We start from the raw sequence: 20,825 nt of genomic DNA, 5'->3' as shown, positions 1-20,825 counted from the left end.
CAAGTTTCCACATGCTGTAGAATTCCATGGCCTTTGAGGCTATGTGTATTTTCTAGAATCAAGCACCCTATATTGATGCCATACCATTATTTTGAGGTTAATTGGAAGACCTTATGCCCCTTGAGTCTACCTAAGAAGTGATGAATACTTGAATTCTGGACACTTTCATGGGAAGACTGACAAAGAAGTAATTTCTCTTTCCTGAAGCGAGAGATTTAGGAAAACAGAACCAAAAAAATGTGCCTGTGGCAGCTAACAGGACAGTGCCTAATTGTTTGTGCTACTCCTGATGAGAAACTTTGTGTTTAGAGAGTGCAGAGAGCAGCTGGGGGCAGAAACCCGATGAGATGTCGATACCATATGTGCTGCTCAGGAAGAAACTTAGTGGTTTCCTTTTAGAGGAAACCCTATTAATTTAGCATTAATAATGCATTGAACTTTAAAGCCTCAAGGATATTGAGGCCATTTCTTTGAAGCTGCTGAGTGTCCCCAAACTGTGCTGAAATTGATAATTGATGGGAGTGCAGGGTATGCAGTGAAGTTGATACCACGAGATACCTTGTGCTTGTTGTTGTGTTATTTTATAGAGCTTTTCAGACTTTATATCTAGCCATAATTAAACAGCTCAAGGGAGAGGAACTGCCCCATCTAACACAGCACAGAACAGGCTGCACAGAACATCAGAGACATGGGGAAACACCAAGAAATACAAATTGAATGAATGCAGTTTGGGACCCCTGAAGCTCTGAGTGTGCCATCAGGGACTGGGGTGGAAGGTGCTCAGTCCCCCATTGCTTGCAATCAATATTATGTTCCAATTCCTGCTATACAGGTATAATAATTTAATTGTTTTTATTTCTTACAGTACTTCATCTTTGGAGAAATTTTGATTCTTGTGCCAGAGAAGGAGGAGACCAGTACCTCCTTCAAAAGTAATATGAACCCATAGATATCAATGGGACCTGAAGCTTGCATCCCTAATTGGTGTAATTTGTGGGTAAAACCTTTGGTGTTCTTTCACTCAGAGCTACTCAACTTTCCCAGACAGCAGAGAAAGCCATACAGAAGTTCCCTGTCTCTCACTTGTATCAGAAGTGAAATTTTGCCAAAGAAGAAGACACAAGACACGTATTATTTTAAAATTTGAAGCAAATAACATGCTTCCTTATTATTCCAGAAAGTTCTTGGAGAGGGCAAACACCATATTTTACATTATGTGGTCTAACTCTTGGACATGTGGTTTTGTCACATTAAAAGGAAAGCAGCTTTATAGGGATGTTTAATATTCTACAAATTGAGTTGGTGGTGAGAGTTTGATGTCTAGTTGGGTGTTCTTCATAAACATTATTGGGAATTACTCCTGCATACACATAAGCTTATTTCAACACATTTGATAATATTCAGAGGTCAGAAGGCAAAGAAGTTGTTAAATAATTTTATTTCTACCCTCCTGAAAAGCCAGCTGCAGGGACCAGTAGGTTCAACAGTTTGCTTTGTTACAGGGTAATATCACCTTGTCACTGCTCCCTGCATCCCTGTGAGCCTGCCTGTATGAAATCTGACCCTTTGGTCACTGTTTGTAATTGGAATCTTATCAGAAAACAGAATCACAATAAATAGAAAATAGGCAGAATAGTCAAACCTCTGTGCCAGAGCAGAGTTCCCATGGTAGTGCCTTACTTTTGCCCTCAGATGTGATAAAATCAGGTCACATTTGCTTTTCTTGTGTTGAATACTGCTTGAAATTCACAGCAGCAGTGAGAGCTTTTACACATGGGGATGGAGGAAGAAGGATTTACGGAATTGGAAAGTATTAACTTAATGAAAGGGCATTTGCATGTTTTCTGAGCAAAATGTTATCCAGAAAAAAAAAAGAAAAAATAAAAAAATCTGGCCAAGCTGATGAAAGCATTTTATTTATTGATCCCTTTATAATCCTTTGTTTTGTTTTTCCTCCCTCAGTGTATGCTGATGCTCTCAATGTAGGCTCTGAGTTTCATAAACAGGCCAACTTCCCTTGTCCTGTAGCTACTCATCTATAAATGATGCTTTATTTAGTGCCTGAAATGTCTTTGTTAGGGTCTTTTAATATGAAAAGGCTGCATGAAAACATCTTAAATATAGCTACAATTATGTGCAGACTTGTTTTAAACAAACTAAATATTAATTACAGAGGGCTGAATCTTCAGCTAATTGCATCTGCTTAGTTCCCCTGCTGCTAGGTCCACTTTGTACATGTGTATCCTATTTGCTTTCAGAGGCATTTGTTGGTGTCAGCCAAAAGCTGGTACTTGTATGACTGAAGATGCTGAAAGTTGTATTTTAGATTGAGTAAATCTGTGTTCCCTCCAAATTTTAGGTAACCTACCCTTGGGTTTAACAGTGCACAAAATATCCATGTAAAATGCAGTACTAAATAAAATATCCATATAACATTCAGTAATCAGAGCTATAAATAATTACAAAGCAGGTGTTGCATAAGATTGTGGAAAAGGAGATTTATTTTGTTTTAAACTGCCCTGTACTGTTTTCTGCAGGACTGCATTTCTCTTGGGACTTAGGATCTGAAACACTGCAGGAAATTCCTCTAATTTTAATCTCTGCCATTAGGCACTGGTGTCTTGGATTACTTATCAGTGACTGACTAAGACACCTTGAGAGTGATGAAGCTGCTCAGAGCGAACTGTGGAACTCTGATGGAAGATGGAGTAGCATTAAATAGCTAAGCATTAGGCTTATGCTGGCTGGGAGAGAACCAGGATAAGGTCTCTAAGTGAAGATCACACCAGCATCTAATACCTTGTAAATATATCTTTCACTTGCAGTGTGCACCATTGTAATCACAGATTTGAGGATTTATTTTTCTTGCTGCAAGCCATCTGCCATTTTCCTGTGAGTTCCCTCTCAAAGCATTAGCAATGACTTAATGCGTTGCACTAAGTTTATTATGAAACTGGTGGCTCATAGTTGCAGCTGGTTTTCTATCTCATAACTATGCAGAAGAGGAAAAAATGATAAAAATGTTGTCATATATTTATTGCCAAGGCAATATCAGTCAGGTTATCACAAGCAAGACTTCTAGGAGGTAAGATGAGATAAACCTGCAGAATAATTGATACAGCAATCAGAAGAGCTCACATCAATAAAATCCAGGTGAAGAAAGATTTTTCCTAACTGCTGCAAGCCTGATTCTCCCCAGTCCAGCATTTTTCATCTGTGTGAAATGGCAGTAAAGTGAATGGAGAATTCTGATCTGGCAGGATTCTACTCTTGGCTCAGGTTCAGATGTGAATGACATAAACAGTGCCATCACATAAAAACCTTTCTATGCTTCATGTAAGTATAGAAAGTAAACAAGTAACTGTAGAATGGCTTGTTGATATCTTGCAAATAAGCATATTTACTGAGGGGCATTCTGTATTCACTACAGCATTTTTTATTTTGTCAACATCAGCATTCCAGCAAGATGAAGACTTCTTAGCTCTGCAAATGCTGTGCAGGTATTCCAGCATCTGCATCGTGGTACCTGGTATCCAATACAATGCTATCTGATCAGATAAAAATACATTTACTGACCCACTAATAGCTTTTCTTTTTTTTTTTTTTTTTCTTTTTTGAAACATGAGGCTAGTCACTTTATCCTCTAAGGTAGAGAGAGTTAACTGCTGACTTTATGGGGCACTGGCACCTTTGTTGTTTGCATTTACTGTGCATTTTTATGATCCTGTATGATGCCTGTGCATGGAAGCCACTAGGAAACAAGGATGCACAACTTGCAGAATTTAGCCTGTAATTTTGTGCTCCACAAAGAGACATACCTACAGTAATCTGACAGAATAAAAGCAACATGTGTCATATGAGCTCTAAATAAATATCCTGTCTCCTCTGCAGCAGCTTTATTGAAAGAGATCTGACATAATGGTGTTGTATCAGCAGAGCTACTAATCTCAGATACCAGAGATTCCAGTGCTAGGGGAGGGAAAACAGCACAAATAGAGGTCATTCAGTATCCTGGAGCACTTGGACAAGTGTGTCATTTTGGACTGTCTCTGCTAATAGCAGAATACAGTGCTGCTGTTAAAGTTCCTCTTGCAGAGCTCCTTGTGCAAGGAACCTGCAGTGTCTGTTCAGAGGGGCTTGTTTTATTTTCATGCCTTGCAAAACCAGCAATGTTTCTAGGAAGCAAAAGCCATGCTCTGGGTTTTAGTGGTAAAAGCAGGAGCCTCAGAGGTAGCACAAATGGAAGTTGTGGTTGGTTTTTTCTTTTAATATATTTAACCCTCTTCAGGAATACAGAATTGCTTTCTAGACCTTTTGTCTCCCCCTGCCAGCGAGGAGCTGCTGTGGAGGAGCTGCAGTGCTCTGTTAGGACCACAGCAGTGTCAGAGGGCACACAGTGTCTCTTTGTGTGGTCCTTAGGTGGGAGAATTGCAGCAAGAGCTACAATAGTCTCACTGAAATCAGAAGGATGCTGAGAGAATTTTGCTATTTTCATGTGTCATGAGGTGGCACGTAGGAAGAATCCATTTCCTTGGCAACAATCCTTGAGCCATAAGGTTGAACCTGTTTACTCAGGCACAGAGCCACTCTGTCAGATGGGCATTAATACACCAATTGTGGGGAGCCTGTGCTGTGTGTGCGTCAGGTGTGAGTGTCCCACATAGGATTCCCAGCAAGGACTGGCCATATGGCTGCTCATTCTAATTTTATATTCCCTTGTACCATTACTAATCCAGGTATGGGGCTGAGAATGTTTCAAACATAGGGAACAGCTTTTTCCTCCTTTTGTAAGTCCTCTTGCCCACTTGCATAACACAGATTGGAGTGATGGTTTAGGGGAAGTTTTTGGAAGGCAAACTTTCCTATTGGCCTTACCAGACCTTTTTTTTCTGCATTCAGAGAAATGAGAGCTTTAGAAATCTTTTCCCTTTTTAAGTAAAGTCCCTGTAGGCTCCATGCAAGTAAATCTTTGGCACCAAGCTGGGTTTCACATGCGCTGCAGAGTGGAAATCTGTGTTCAGTCACTCTCTGCATTACTTTACAGGATGTTTTGCCTGGATTGCTATAAAACATTGAGGTTTAGGGTTCAGGAAAGAGCACAGCACTGGAGATTGTCACCCTAACTGCCCCCTCACAGCCCCACCTGCCTTTCCTCTTGGTTTCCTCAGTGGACTCAATTCTCTGTACATCAGCAGTGCTGCCAGCACTGCTCTTGCTCTACCTTAGATATAGCCAGGGTACAACATCTTAGTTTGGTATTGTATCTTCTGTGTTTCATTTTAATGTGAATTGAAGAGATAAGGATCTGATACCTGTGGAATGTGTGGAGTGATGCCAGGTTGTGTTCTTCTCTGATAGCTGAAGCAACTGCACTGGCACCCAATTATTCAGTACAGAGCTTGATAATCTCGTTTTCTTAATCATTTCATGCAACCTGTTCCATACTAATGCAGCAGATATGAAAAAATGTCATCAAAATATTTTTTTTCCTGCTATTCCTCTTGGAATTAGCTATTGTAAGTATTGGGGTAACCCACTGAAGCAGAACTTCAGTCAGCATCTTTTTTAAACTCCAAATAATAGATTCTACTTCTGTTCTGGACCTGGCATGTATCATTCAGATTGCTCCAGAGTGGAAAAAAGCAATATATCTTCAATTGTACCCATTTTGCTGAATGCTGATATTGGGCAGCTGCATTTGAAAATACCCATCCTACCCAAAGTCCTGGCTTGTTTTTATCTATCTCTCTGTCTCTCTGTCTATCTATCTGGTTTTTCAGCCACTTCTAAAATGCATCTGCCTCTGCCTGGCTGAACCAAGATGCACTTTAATGCAGTGTCATTTCCTGGGAAATTTTAAGTAGAAGAATTATGGCTCTACTTTGTTGGAACTCCTCAGTATCCTCTCCTACTGCCATTTTAAGAACTTCTCCTGCTGAGGACATGAAAGCGAGTGCAGTTCGGACTGGATAGGAACAATTTTCTGCTCATATATTTTGATTGTGGGTTGGGATTTGCCATTTTCCAAATGTTTGTACAGTGCAGTCTAGCACAACCAAGCCATGCACAGTTGGAGTTCTCCAGGCAATGTTATAAAAACTAAAAATATGAGGACAATTTCATCTGCAGACTGTAAAGGGTGCACAGTGGAACAGTCCTTTCAGTGTGACACATCACTGCTCAGTTAATGGAACAACATCAGTCCTGCAAGGAGAAATCTGCATCCACATGTGCCCCATCCCACTGGCATGGCTGGATTTTGGTACTGTGTTGGTCCTTCTCTCAGTACATTTAATTAACTTCAGCTTTGCTTTTGTTTCTGCAATATACAGTCAGTTAAATCATAAATACTGGTTTGTAACTTGATGGAACAGTATGTAATGGTCCTTATCTTGTATGCCTTTTAGCCTGAATTTCACATCCTCTTCATAATTTTTAATGACAGCAACGATTTTTATTATATTGCTGGAACTTTTCCCAGGGTGGTTGTGTTTTTTCATAAATAATATGTGATTTAGAAGTGAAACTGCAGCAAAAGCTGCGAAATCCAGCATCTTCTGTAGCTGTAGCTGCATATTTATGAAAAAAAAAAAAAATCTTGGCCCTAGTGAATGAGATAGAGTCTAGTCCAAAATGTCTCGTGGAGAGTAAAGGTATAAAAAGGGGAGATTTTTACAATAAAATGATGTTCAGATGCATAAGGAGGTCCATGTCACTTTGTTCCCCATTGCTACATCTTAAAAAGCAGACAACCCCAAAATCTGAGTGAAATGATGCACAAGGTAGCTGAGCTTTCTGCAGCTCAGAAATAGGAACACACCAAGCAAAATACAGGTGAAGGCAGAACATATTTGTGTATCAGCTCCTCTCTTTATCAGCTGAACGTTTGTCCTGCTGTGTGTCTGTGTGCCCTTTGAAAATATTCCATGTCAATAGAGAATTTACATTTTGACCAAAAAATTTGCTCAAATTCCGATTTCAAGACCAAGAGAAGTGATGACAAAGAGCAGCAAACTAGACCAATCAAACCTTTCTGCTCTTGACTTTTCAGCACTTGAGAGAAATCATTTAGGCAGCTAATCTCATCAGGGGCAAACCTCATCCAAAGCTTAGGCTTTTCATTGCTACAACCTTCACAATATTGATCAGAGAAATCTTTTTTTTGTGTTCCTGCACTGTGCTCCCAGTGTTGTCACCTGTGAAGAGCTGCATGTCACAGACACCATCACAAACATGGTTTGGCCCAGGCTGAGGGGAGGAATGGGTGTGGGTGCTCCATTGCAGACAGAGAAGATGGAAAAACAAATTCCTGCCTCAGTACTGGAGCCAGTGTTGGGGAAGCTGTGGCTGTAAGTTTTCTTTTTGCCCCTGGTAGTTGTTTTACCAGGACCTGAGAGTGCTAATATGGATCAGCCATCTCTCAGGAGCTCACATCAGCCAGCAGAGAAAGACCGGAGCCTTGCTTGATGAGTTCCACAGGAATCTTTATTTCATGCCAAGGGTGGGCAAGCAGGATTCTCTCCCAGACAAAGGGGACACAGCTATATTTATAGGTTCAAGGGGGATTCAAACTAGAGCAAATAAAAAGTTTATACAAAGAACAGCATCCAATCTAAGTGAGAAGTTCTAAAGGTGAACTGACCAATTACACAGACTAATTTCTAACCAATTATCTTCCAAAGTGTTAGAGAGTAACCAAATTCTTAAGGAATTTGGCTCAGCCTTGGTAAGTAGGACATCTTATCTATTATAGCAAGTTCCAGGGGCCAGGGGAAGATGGCTTTGGAGGAATTGTATCATCCACATGTGGCTGTGCCTTTCTAGCCTGGTTTTGGAACTCCAGTGTGGGATGGGCTGAAGCAGTGACTGACACTGATGTTACTGGCTGGGGTTCACTCTGCTGCTGCTTCCCCACACAAAGTGAGATTATTGGGAAACTCAGGAAGGGAAGGGGAGAAACTGCTTTTCAGCCAGACAGCTTGGACTCAGATATTGACTACTGAGCACTCCATTTTTCTCTGCATTTTTATCCCATCTTGACTTTATAGGTGGCACAGAAGCCACTGGTAGTGCTATAAATCCTCATTTTTTACCTGAATTGTTCAGTTTCATGATCAAGTCTTCCAAAGCATGGTATATTTTACTGTGTGATGAACAGGGACAAGGTTCTCCCAGATACATATGATTTTATAAATTGGGAACTTGAGTGACTCTTCTGTTTAAAGTTTCTAAAGTTTAGCTAATTAAGTCCTGTGTTTTGCCCTAGTTTTATAGGTTTTTTATTATTTCTTTCTAGCTCAACAAAATTCACCAAAAATCCATGAAGGCTGGTGGGCTTATAAGGAGGTGGTCCAAGGAAGCTTTGTTCCTGGTAAGTGTAATTTTAAAATTTTAGCCTTTCTTAAATATTTTTTTTCACTGGAATTAATGTAGTTGGATTTGGGGAAGATATTTTGGGTTGATTTGTTTTCATTCCAAAGATTTTTGGTTGACAGGTACTCCACATCACATTATAGTGAAGCACAGAAATGTTTCTGTTAATCCATCATCCAAAGACCATGGCTGTTTTTCAGGGAAGAAATCACTTTGATATTCCTGGTTTCTCTCAGTAAAACCAACACGATGCTGCTTTGTGAGTGTGTGTGCTCTGTGTGTAGAAAAGGGAAAGGGACTGAAAAATATTACTGTTAACTGGATGAAATAATTGATCTGTTGCAGCACTTCTAGGTAATTACATTTCTACAATTTTAGATTAAATTTTGGAGTAGGTAAGGACAGGAACCTGCTGCATGCAATTTTCACTGATTCTTGTTTAGTAAACAAACTATGAATGAAAAGAAATTAAATAATTTGACTTCATTGAGGTTTAGTAAATGATAAATAATCGAGGCAGCTGAAAGGATTCTGTGCAGTATCTTTTCAGTGTGATTGAGATTTTAAAAATATGCAATAATTTATGTATATTAGCTGAATCTTCTAAGATAAAGTGCTTCAAGTTTTATCATGAATGCACCAAGAAAACTGCTATGTGATCCTTATTTTCTCATAATAGTAGAAAATATTGCTTGGCTGTTGTGTGAGCTGTTCCTGAGGATCTGTAGATTTGACCTCTCACCAGCTGCCTTCACTGCTGTGAGAACTGTTACAACCTGACAGTCATCTGAAATTCTCAAAATTCTGATTGCCTTGTTATGAATTCTAGTGCAAATGAGATGAAGTATTTCAGCCTACACATTTCTGGCACTGAAATGGTTGTGAAAATCTACAGACCTGGAGCTTAATTACATATTGGTGTAGCATAAAGTAGTTTTTCAGATTTACTTGAGATTGGTTTGGGCTGTCAGAGACACTCCAGTGTATTGTTGTGCATGTTTAGTTCCTCATAGTGTCAGCAGGGGAAGAAACCTGGAGAATATAATCACCTGCTTTCAAGATATTTCAGCCTTCCTGAGTTCCACAATTCAGGTGGATGCCCAGCAGAAAATGAATGAAAAAAATATTTGCTGAACAGGCCTAAATTTAAAGTTACTGAGAAAAATAATATAATTGCCAAGATGTAAAGAAACCTGTGATTAGTTCATGCTTGTGGTGTTCTACTCTTAATACTGTGAGAAATTTAGGCTTAGGAACATCCTTGGAAGATGAATGAGGAAACAGTGATGACTCAAAAACTTCTGGGAAGGAAAACCTTTTAGAGTGGTGTGGAGGGACATCTCCTTTCTGAGGGAAACCTGAATTCCCAAATATGTATTGAAAATCTGACTAACCCAGCACAAATCCTCAAGAACTGGTCCAGAAAGTCAGTAATGAGCAGCTCACTGAAGCAGCCATAAAGAAAGCAAGGGGATTTGGGGGGAATTTCTTTCAAAATCAGCTCTGCAACCTGTCAGCCTCAGCAGAAGAGAGAAACCCCACGAGACTCTACAGAACAAACAACTCATTTTTTTTTCCAGCATCACCTAGATTTGGGAGCCTTTGAAAACCATATTTAAAGCATTTCAAGGCTGCATTTGTGGCTGTGCTCTCAGACTAACACATCACAAAGGATCTCTTGGTGCATATTAAGTTTACCTGTGCTGGTGGCAGTCAGGATCAGATCTCACATGGATGCTAATTAGCACCTGAGAGGTGAGAGCTGCCAGGCAGGCTGAGCAGCTCTTGCTGGAGCTGCTGGCTGATGTGCACTGGAGCAAACAGCTGCAGCCATCTGCCAGTGAAACACTAATCTTAAAGAAATTAGGATTTTAGTTTAAAAGTTAGAAGATAGAGATAGTTACCTGAAACTTAAATAATTGATTGCCTGTCAATTGATGTTTGCTTAGCTGTGCTTGCAATGGGAAAGGATGAAACTGGTAGGTAGGTCCAAAGAACACAAACAATTGCAACCAGAAACTCATTCTTTGCAAAACTGGAGTTGCCCCAAAAGCCATTTGTATTGTCATTGATAGAAAAGGTCAGGGTGAGGAAGACTCACCTTACTTCCTCCTTTTGAGACCCCTCCCCACAAAAACGACCCCAGAGTTAATTCCAGAAGCCAACCACTCTGCTTAATGGCCATTCCAGCTAATTACCATGGGAAGCAGGGATGGGAGGGGCTGGTGTTATGAATGTGTATTTGTTTGAACCTTTTGTCAATAAATAGACTCTGTGACCACCTGTAATTTTGCAGTGTGTATTAGGGGTTACCCCACGCTGCTGCCCAGCACTGAATAAACATTCACTTTCTAACCTTAAATTGTTACAGAGTCTTTTGTCCATCACAGCTGAGTATCAGTATTAGACAATACTCATATTTTGGTAAATCCCCAGGATGCTTTCTGCCCACAGCTGTTTGTCCTGACCCAGGGCTGGATGTGAACACCCCCCAAAGATATTAGGAAGGAGTGTTTGTCCCAGAGCCTGTCACTGCAGTTGAGAGCTGGCATCCCAGCTAATATGATTGACATGCATCCAACTCTGTAGCTGCTTAGGGGAGGAGCCACAAATGCAGAGATTATTAATTAGGGGCAATATCATTGTAAAACACTCCAGGAGGAGTTGCTGGAGTTTGTCTGTCACAGCTTTAGCTGGAATACTTTTCACCTACTTCAAAGCAAAGTCACTGTCTCTCTTTGAACTCTCGATTCTTTCATGGAGAGCTGTGTAAGAATGCAGTTAGGGGTGTCTCACAATATGCCTGGGTTAGAATGTGCCATTCATAAGTCTTTCTGCTTACTCTGTTTTGGAAGCATTTAAGTCAAGTCCTAAAAACGTGCTGGATCCTGTGCAGATTTGCCACTGAGCAGTACATAAAATCAAGCCATACTTCACTATGTTCCCCAAATCCCAGACTCCCCATATTCTGGGATAGATTTTAGAAAAAAAATGCTTTAAATCCCTTTCTACTGTTCATCTGGACACAGGTTTTTTCCTGCTGTAAGCCACTTAGCTGCAGTCAGTGATGTGTATCTCACAGGAGGGAAGGATTTAGCAGAGATAAGGTACAAGAAATCTCACAGTGTCTTTCCCAAATTCACTTCTTGCAGTGCTCCAAGAGGAGGCAGCATTAAGAGCTGGCAGGTTCTCTGAGCACAGGAACTGGGCTCAGGTCTGTCTTGGTGCCCAGCCTTGAAAGAGAGATGCAGAGTTCTCAAGTGCAGGAGGAAAAGTTCATCAAGGCTGGATTTGTGTATCTGCTACTGCTGCAGAAACCACCCTCCATCTCTCACCTGTTCTACAAGCAAAGAATTGCTCTTATGATTTAAATCATGTAGGCAAACAAAGTAGAAAGTAAGTAGAGCTTTAAAATGTTAATTGAATGCAAATTAGGTTCCAAATTAAACTTCAGGGAATGCTCAAGGATGAAGAAGGAATACTTTCTTTTATGCACGGTGATTTACATAATAATCAAATAATTTATATTATTGCAAATGCTTACTACACAGACTTTTTCTGGTATGGAATATCAAAGTAGTTCTTGATGGGTTAAAAAACCTTTAAATAACCTTTTCCATGTCTTTGCTTTGGCTATGACTGTGAATATGCTGTGTCACTGAAATGGTGCTAGCAATTTCCAGGTGGCCTGGACAATCATACTCCAAATTCATTGGTACCCTTATTGTTATTTCAAATAGATTGTATGAGCTTTGATAATCTTTGTGATTGTATCTTTTCATACTGGTCCTGTTTTCCCACAGCATTATGAAAGTGGGCTTTGGTAAGCATAAAATATAAAGGTGGTTAAATCTAATTTGTGATCACAGAATGCACTCTGTCCTGTTGTGGAAGGTCTGGACTGTGTGATAACACAAACCTAAGAGTGTTTTGTTCCAAGGAAGACACTGTCTTTGGGCCCCCTTACACCCAATCTAAAGTTACTTTACAGGGTGCTAGTGCCAGCCTCAGCTAACAGGATGAAATCCATCAAATAATGAGTGAACATTGCTGAGGGAGCAGATGATGCTTTCCTTCCTTTTAATAAAAGTTGTAAATGAACTCTAATTCCAGATGAAGATCTACGTCCACTAGGATTCATTATTGGCCACAGATCACCAAAAATCAAAGATCATCAAAGCCCACCTTTTTCCCTGAAGGTGTGAGATGAGAAATCCCCTGTTGATGGTTCCTTCACAACTTATTTTACCCTAAAAGGGAGAAGACTGCTGGAGTTGTGTGGTGCTGTTCCTGCCTTTTGCAGGGCTCCTGTTGGGATTGTACCCTAACCTTGACCAGCTGGCAACACTGCACTGGATCAAATCATGGGCAGTGGTTGTGAAGCACTGAGAAACTGCATCCAGGAGGAAATGCACGGATTTCATAACAATTTACAAGGGAAAAGGAGTCTGAAACAATTGACAAGCTTGATCCTGAGTGCCAAAACCTCATTTTGGCATTTTCTGCTATCCCCATGTGCTTTTGTTATGGCCAACAGAGGCAGTTCTAGTGTCCCTAGTTTCTCCTGTCTGGGCTTCAAGATTTCTTTTATTACAGCTTTTTTTTTAAATTAGAAATGTCTTTATGTGCACATTCAGAAATAACCTTTGATGGGCAGGTCATTGTAAGAACCATGAACTGTTTGTGCATGGCTTGAAAGGGAGAGATGAAAAACTTCCAACACTTGTTGAGCTTTGAGCTCTCAGTCTGTGCCATACCCTGAGTTGGTGATCACTTAGTGTGGCTGCAGGAACAGCACAAACCAAACCTGCTGATGACTGCTCCTGCACTGCTCACTTTTATAACCATTACATCTCTCCTGGTCTGATTTTGGCACTTCAGGAGGCTGCAGCATCCCTCACCATCTGCTGCATTTTGCTTATTAGTGAAAACAGTGGTGCTGTGTGAGCTACAGCAGTGCTTTAAACAGTCTGCACACACCCTGCAAAATCGTGCACTCTGAATTAACCAGCCATATATAATTATTTATTGGAACAATAATACCAGTTTTTCTTTTAGAAAGTAATACTTTGGAACAGTTCATTTCTTTGGAGCATAGATTCTAGAAATAATTCACTTACTGATTTGAAGTTAGGTTAGTATATACAATATTTTAGCTTTGGTTGTCATTAAAAGATAACTTGAAGGAAATGTATTTCATACCAGTTTCTTACTTCCTTTGGTGATTCTGCAAACTTGACTCTTTACAAATCATGTAGCTAGAAAGGAGACTAAATTTTTTTTTATTATTATATGGGAGTTCAATATCATACAACATGGACTTTTTCCCTGTTACAACACCTGGTGGCACTGTGATTTGGTTCCCACAGCCCCTTTCTCACTTGACCAAGGAGCTCAGGACTGGAGACAGGTGCTTTTCTTACCACCATGAAACTCAAAAAGTTGGTGTCTTCAGGTCCTTCCCACTCCTTTGAAGACCCATCTATGCAGTCCTATTTCAAAGGTCCTTTTCAATATGTTTTACATATGGCCTGTAACTGCAGCCATTTATAAACAGATCTCTAAATGCTATTTTTCCTTTTCCCTCTAATTCAGTCCTTCCATGAAATAAAAGAAAAAAGTTTTAGGGGGCCAGCAATGTGAATTAACCAGTCTGAAGACCTAAAATTTTAAACTTTGACAAACTTTGCTAATGTGGTCTCAGATGCTTATTTTTTAACAGCCTAATTCTCTTTTTTAGCTGTGGCTTTTCCTCCTCATTTACAGTTGGTACCACAAAAGGAAAATTGCACATAGCCGAGGTGTCCTGGCCTCTGCTCTGTTATCCTGACGTGACTGAATGATCCAAGTTGTCTTCCTGCCTGCTCTGCTCCCTCCAGGAGTGCCAAGGTCGAGCCTCCCCTTGTGAGCAGCACATGAAGTGGCAGTGGGACCCTGCTGTGCCACCAGCTGTCCCCCTGCCAGCACAGGAGCACTTCCCTCTCTGCTTCAGGATGTGCAAATAAGGAAAACCTTCAAGGCAGGGACATGCAGATCCTTGTCAATTATTGTCCCTCACACTTTGCTGCTGGGTCAGATCACCTTTTTGGTGTAGGAGTGCTCCAGATACTTTCTGATTAAGTTGAAGATCCTGTTTCTCACTGTCCTGGAGTGGATGCTGTTTATCTTGCAGTGACACTAAATATGGATTATAAGCACAAAACACAATTAAGCACCAGGAATTTTTAGTACAACTGTAGCTACCAAAGCCTGCATGGATGATGGCTTCTAGCTGGGAAAAAGTTCAAGAGGTTTAATACCATTTGGGCAGTCATACACTCAGAGAGCAGGATCCAAAACCTCTGCTGTCCTACACACTGGGTGTTTGCAATCACTGCAGAACCTTGGAGACCTGTCCTGTTGGGAAAGTAACTGCCCTTTCTGCAAATATAATCCAATTTATTTTTTCAATATTATCCAAGTCCACCTTAAACCAGTTAAAAGTGAAAAGCCAGCAAGCCACCTCAGTGATTTTACAAGGGTTCACCATTGCATGATGGGCACATCCTCTTAAGCTTTTGCCTAGGAAAAGAAGGATCATCCCCATCAAAAATTGGGGTTTGGCATAAAAAGGGTAAGATTAGATTAGGAATCTTTCTTTTCTTAGGTTCTTCACTGTGACCTAAAAGCAAGGGAAGGAATTCCAAGGGTGAATATTGGTGTGTACAGGAAAGGGTTTAGGGGTTGTGACTGGATGATCTTTAAGGTCATTTCCAACCCAAAGCATTCTGTGATGCTCTTGACAAGCTGAGTATAAAAGCAGTTGGAGCAGGGCTCTGTGACTAAGTCATTAATAACTGAAAGCTCATAACTACTTCCTTGGGAGGATTATTCAGGAAAGTTCCCAGGGCCAGAAGCAAAGCTCCTGTGCAAGTCTGGATATCTATATTGATACATTCAAAAAGTTTTATCTTACCTTAAACCTTGACAGGCTAATATTCACAGGGTACCTAGGGAGTTCTTGGCACCCTTTGGCACTGAACATTTTAGAGGTATCCATGACTTAGGGTAATAGAATTGAAGCACAGAGAAATCTGATAGAAGAATTAGTTGCTGCTGAGAGACTCAAAGACCTTTTAAAGCTAATAATCCAGGCTGAAAATGAGTAATGACATCTGCCACAGTTCCTTATGTAAGGAGGGGACTTGGAGCTCTGGCTATTAATTACCTTGTAGTAGTAGTTTTCTTGTGGGTGTGCATGTGTTCTTGTACATAACAGTAGCAATCATCACTTCCTACATAAAAACCCTCTTTATAGATTTTCGTGGTGTAGTGTAAAATAAAGTTAGTGTCCTTTGGAGAAAGAAGTCACTGAGAATAATAAGGAATAGTATTTTTCTGTGCTGATAATGTTCTTCCCCAGTGGAACGTAATTGGACTTAATCAGAGAAGGGTTGCAGTGCTCCAGCTTATGTTTGTTTAGGTACTTCTGCCATAAATCTGTGTGGGATGAGATAAAACTGGAAGGGATTGCAATATAACACAGAAATGGGGATAATGAGTGGCACTAAGATGTTCCCTCACTGCTACTCCTGTCATTATCCCACTTACAAAAATTACTCTTGTAAAATACCTTGATGAAGAATTACATTTTAAGAGTACTGCAATTACAGTTGTGATTGTCAGGTAGGAATTCACCTCCTCTTTCACTGAGACTGTTCATATCAGGATATTACAGAGACTTCAGGAAGATGATTTTGGTTACACTGGTGATGGACCCAGCACCAGTGAGGACTTTATATAAACACAGTGTACAGCTTTTAATTTGGACATCCCATTAGTGCAATTTAGTGTAGAATGTGCCACATCATACAGAGGAAAATATGGCCAGTACAGCTACACCCTCATCTGTGGTTAAAATAAACTTCTGTGGAAAGAGATCACACCACTGCTCTGTGCATGGTTACACAGAGTAACTCTGCCTTATTGGTTTTTGTCACTGAAAGCTTCACTGGGAATAACAAAAAAACCTCTCTGTCAAATCCTGTCCCCTACATAATTAAGAAATCAAAAAGAAAAGGAAATGAGTCTTACCTAAAGGTGGGTACATCCTGTGGTATGCAAGAACTTTCCTAATAGACAGCTATGATTTAACTTGTAAATACAGATTCAGGGAGTTATTTGATTGTAGCATTTCTTCAGTAACCTGCTAGTCTGACTTTATTTCTGAAAGTCTGTGTGTGTATGTGTAGGATTCCTCAGACTCCTCAGATACAGGATTGCTAGAGACTTGATAGTCTGAAACTGCTCATTTGTACTTAGTGAAAACTTCCTCCTATCATAACACCTCTCTGGAAAGGTCACTTGTGAATTCACTGAATCATGAATGCATAGAACATACTCAGGAGCAAAATCCATGCTCACCATTTACATCTGCCTGCCTAGGAGGATGTGGAAAAATTATTTGGATAAGTTTTACTGCTGTTACTTACACAGATTAAAATTCAGATATCTTATACCATCACCCCATCATGGCATTTCTGGGCATATGCTGTTTGTGGTCAGTGAAAGATTTGTCCTCTCAGATTTCACCATAAAACACAGTCACCTACTTAATGCATTTCCGGGTACCTGCTGCCCCTGAGAGCTGCAAATCACATTATTATGGTTAATGACTCTGCCCAAAAAAGGAACCTTCCTGAATCTTATTGATTTTTTTTTCTAGCACTGAAAATATTACTTAAAATTGTCACCTTTTACCTTTCTGAATAGAAACTGATTTTATATTACGGCACTCTTTCATTTGATATTTATAAAACATACAAAAAAATGCATTAGTGTTTCCAGACCAAGCAGTCCAACTTTATAGTCAGGACATAAACCCTGAAAATAACAGCATAACATCATAATGGGAAAGCTGACAGGTCGTTAACTACAGCAGTGCAAATGGCATTGCTGCCATTTACAGGTGCTTGTAGACAACAGCCCAGCCTGCAGCCTTCCAGGGCCTGCAGCACAGAGAAAAATACCCAGGGATGGAGCACAGAATAACCGGGTCACACTGGAAATTTTCACTTGACACCAAAGCAGGTAGCTGACAGATGTTCCACCCCAACACAGAGGTGGTTCCTAAGACCCTTTCAAGACCTCCTCTAATTTATTCTTCCTGTGTCTTTAATATCTATGAGTTTGTTGTGAGGGTTTTGGTGAAGAATGAAGGTTTTTGTTCAGAGAGGTCATTTTACAAATATTAAATGAGATGTAGTTTGGAGAAATGGATAAGCTGAGTCCAAGGCAGCAGTTGGAGGCTGGGAGAGAATCAAGCAGCCTGTTCTGTGCCATCAGGCTGCTCTGCCTGGCTCCCTGTGCTGTTGATTAAAGAAAAAGGACATGTTGCTGCAGATCCTTTGAATCAGCCCTCTGCTCTGGCTGGCTGGCATGGAGCAGGGCAGCTGCCCCAGCAGAGAAGCACAGGATGGGCACTGAGGAGCTGGCACCTCTTCTAGGACATCTCCAGAGCTCAGGAATGTTACAGATGATTATCTGCAGTGACATTTGGCACTGTCTCATCCTCTAATTTCAGAGGCAAGGCAGGAAGGAGGGTGGATATGTCCAGGTAAGGAAGAGCTCCATTCCACAGCCACTTGTTCCAGTTCAAAATCAAACCCAAAGGCTGAAAGCACTTGCAGTAAAACAATGACATTTCAATCAATAGATGAAGAGATGGGATTTTTCCTCCTTGCTAATAAAACTGGTCAAGTTGGGTTTAGTTGAGTCTCTGAAATCCAGGGATCATGTGGTTCCTACACTGGAATAATTAGGATGCAAGTCTGGCTGAAGTAGTTGCTACAAAAGCAAGAGCTGCTGCCAGTTTAGAAAATCCTAGGTTATTACTTTTGTCTGAAAATAGGTCACACTGGAAACAGTGGGATTTGCTTGCTGAGACAAATGCTACATCCCTCGAATAAAGGCAATCAGAAGCTGATTATTTAAAAAAAAATTAAAAATCAATATTTACAAGATTGTATTCCCTTTATAATGGTTTTACTTAAAACCATCTCCTTCCAGGTTCTGGAAGTGAAGTGAAATTACTTATTTCCACAGCTGTGCAGTGTCATCTCTTTTGTCCTAGAGTGTTCACACTGCAATTCCATTAATAATGTGCTTTTTGAGGAAATCACATTTTAATACTGTGTCCTTTGCTTCTGGTGGAGGAGAGGGGTGAATGGGAGGATTAAACTGTGCACTGGGATCATGCTGCTGTTACCACAGCACTAACAGGTACAGGGTGAGCAGGATGCTCAGCTCTGACAGGAGCTGCTCCTCCAAATCTCAGTCAGGTGCAGTTAAAGCCATTTCAGGATCCAGCTGGGAGGGACAGCTAATTCCCAGCTTTAGTCCCAATTTAGAAATGCAGGATTTAGCTGTTCTATATGACTCAGAATACAGCATATGACATAGGAGAGAACATCTCAGATTATGGAGTCAACTCCTCTGTATTTCCAAACTGGGCTATGTAGGTCATGGCTACAGAATTCCCTTTCACGAGTGCGTGCCAGGGCATTTCCCAGGAGGGAATTCACATTCCATTTTGCTTTTCCTATCCTGCAGTTGGCCATTTTCAAATGGCTTTTCTTCCTTCAGAACAGGCTTTCCTAAAACAAAGAATAAATGACTGAAGTCTAATAGGCTATGGCTGGATCACTTATATTGCATGGCCTTGGCAGGCTCTATTATCCACACACTGACATCTTCAGAATTACTTGGTATTTTAATGTGCATTTAAAATTGGTTAACAGGAGTATAAATTAAAGCAATAGCTAAACTAGTCTCTCAAGGTTTTATTGCTCATTGTAATTTTATGTTTATGGGCTCGCTGCTTTCTGGCAGGACTTGTGTTGGTTGGGTTTTAGAGAGTGCAGTGGGGAGAAGGTGCTGCCTCACCCAGAGTCTTGTGAAACCAGTGAAGTCTTTCCATTTAACTGTCTTGGGGCAATGGTCACATCATTCTCACTGCCAAAGACTTGGATCTACTTTCCCAGTTAAGAACACTGTCCAGAGAAAATTCATATTTAGATAGAATTTTAAATACTTTTCCCCAACTCATTGTACATTATTCTTCATGCAGCTCCTGTGCCTGGTTTAGTAAAACAATAAGAGGGGGAAAAAAGATGAAAATATTTGTTGAGCTGTGACATGAGTTGTGTGTTGAAGCAGCTCAGGATAAAGGAGCAGGAATCATCTGCTCTGCCATTTCTTTGTGTGATGGGTTAGTGTCCTAACACTGGCTGCATGGTTTGATCCCAAACTTGTACACTGAAAAAACATAAAAACACTGGTGTGTGCTTAATAAAGTGATTCTGTCGACTTAGAGCAGGGTCTGTGTATTTTCCAGTCACTACACTGGAAAAGAAAGATAAAACTCAATTCCTACACCTCTCAGGGAAACCACAATGGAATTCTGGCCAGAATTCCATTCCACTCTGGAAAAACCAGAAGAAAAGTACTCATTAAAGTGGCAAAAATTTCATTGAATTAAAAGACATGAAGCTCTTCTCCTGTTCTCAGGTTTGTCTGCCTTAGTATTATTTGTCCTTTGTTGCTGATTCTGTAACTACTCTTTTCACAGCCTTCTCTCAATTAATACATTAATAAATTACATTTGGGTAGGCTCAGATACTTGCTTAAGGAATGAAACAGAGCTCCAAGTAATCACTGTAGAAGATGACTCAGAAACTCTCACAGCTTGTTACATCAAGTCATGAATATTTATAGTTATTGGTATCCATTTCTCATACACTTTACATTTGCAAGTTTTTACATTAAAGCTCTGCCTAAAATACCACTAAATCGTAAACATAAAGACATGAAGGAGCTCCAGAATGTGGATACTACAAAATACAGAAGAAAAAGAAACTTTCTTGGTTTCACAGACAACATTTTTTGATTTAGAAAGTGCAGACTGAAACACAGGATTTTTGTTTCTAACAATTTTTCACTTTCAGAACTGGTTTAGCAGTCTAAGTTCCAGTGGGTTTTTAAGATTGATGACCAGATCTGCAAACTTTATTTAAGTGCTGACTGGCCAAGGAAAAGAGGGTAAGTCTCTGGGATGCACAGCTTCTCCCAAAAGGCTCTGGGAGTTTGGCATCTCACTTGCTTAGGCAAGAAGATCCCAGGAGGCACCTGCTGTATCATTTAGTGCCTGAAGACCCCCATAATTCTGTCTGTAAAGTTCCAAAGGACTTAAATAATCTTTAAGTAAGAACTTTAGTGCATGGCGGAGTATCCTCTGTTCTCTTAAGGGGCTGAAAGGGGGATAAAAGCACCTTAAACCCTGCCACAAATGGAAATCCAAAGAAAGTTAAATGATTTAAAGAACTATAGGCACCAGAAATGAGTTCAAGTGAAAGATGTTCTTGTTTCTTGCCTGCTTCTGGAAAGATTTCTGGCAAACTGTTTCTAATGTGCCC

At 40.3% G+C, this 20,825-nt stretch overlaps 1 protein-coding gene across 1 annotated transcript in view; it reads left to right on the top strand.

Annotated features, from left to right (window-relative positions):
* Positions 1 to 20,825, top strand: part of CA10 (carbonic anhydrase 10) — a 173,031-nt gene that overhangs the window by 25,866 nt on the left and 126,340 nt on the right. The window contains exon 3 of the mRNA XM_033076882.2: positions 8,297 to 8,371. Coding sequence (XP_032932773.1) covers positions 8,297 to 8,371 — 75 coding nt within the window. The remainder of the gene's footprint in view (positions 1 to 8,296; positions 8,372 to 20,825) is intronic.

This window comes from Catharus ustulatus, chromosome 20 (assembly GCF_009819885.2).
Source record: "Catharus ustulatus isolate bCatUst1 chromosome 20, bCatUst1.pri.v2, whole genome shotgun sequence".
Lineage (NCBI taxonomy): Eukaryota > Metazoa > Chordata > Aves > Passeriformes > Turdidae > Catharus > Catharus ustulatus.
Note: the sequence above shows the minus strand (reverse complement) of the source record. Positions and strands in the feature narration are given on the sequence as shown.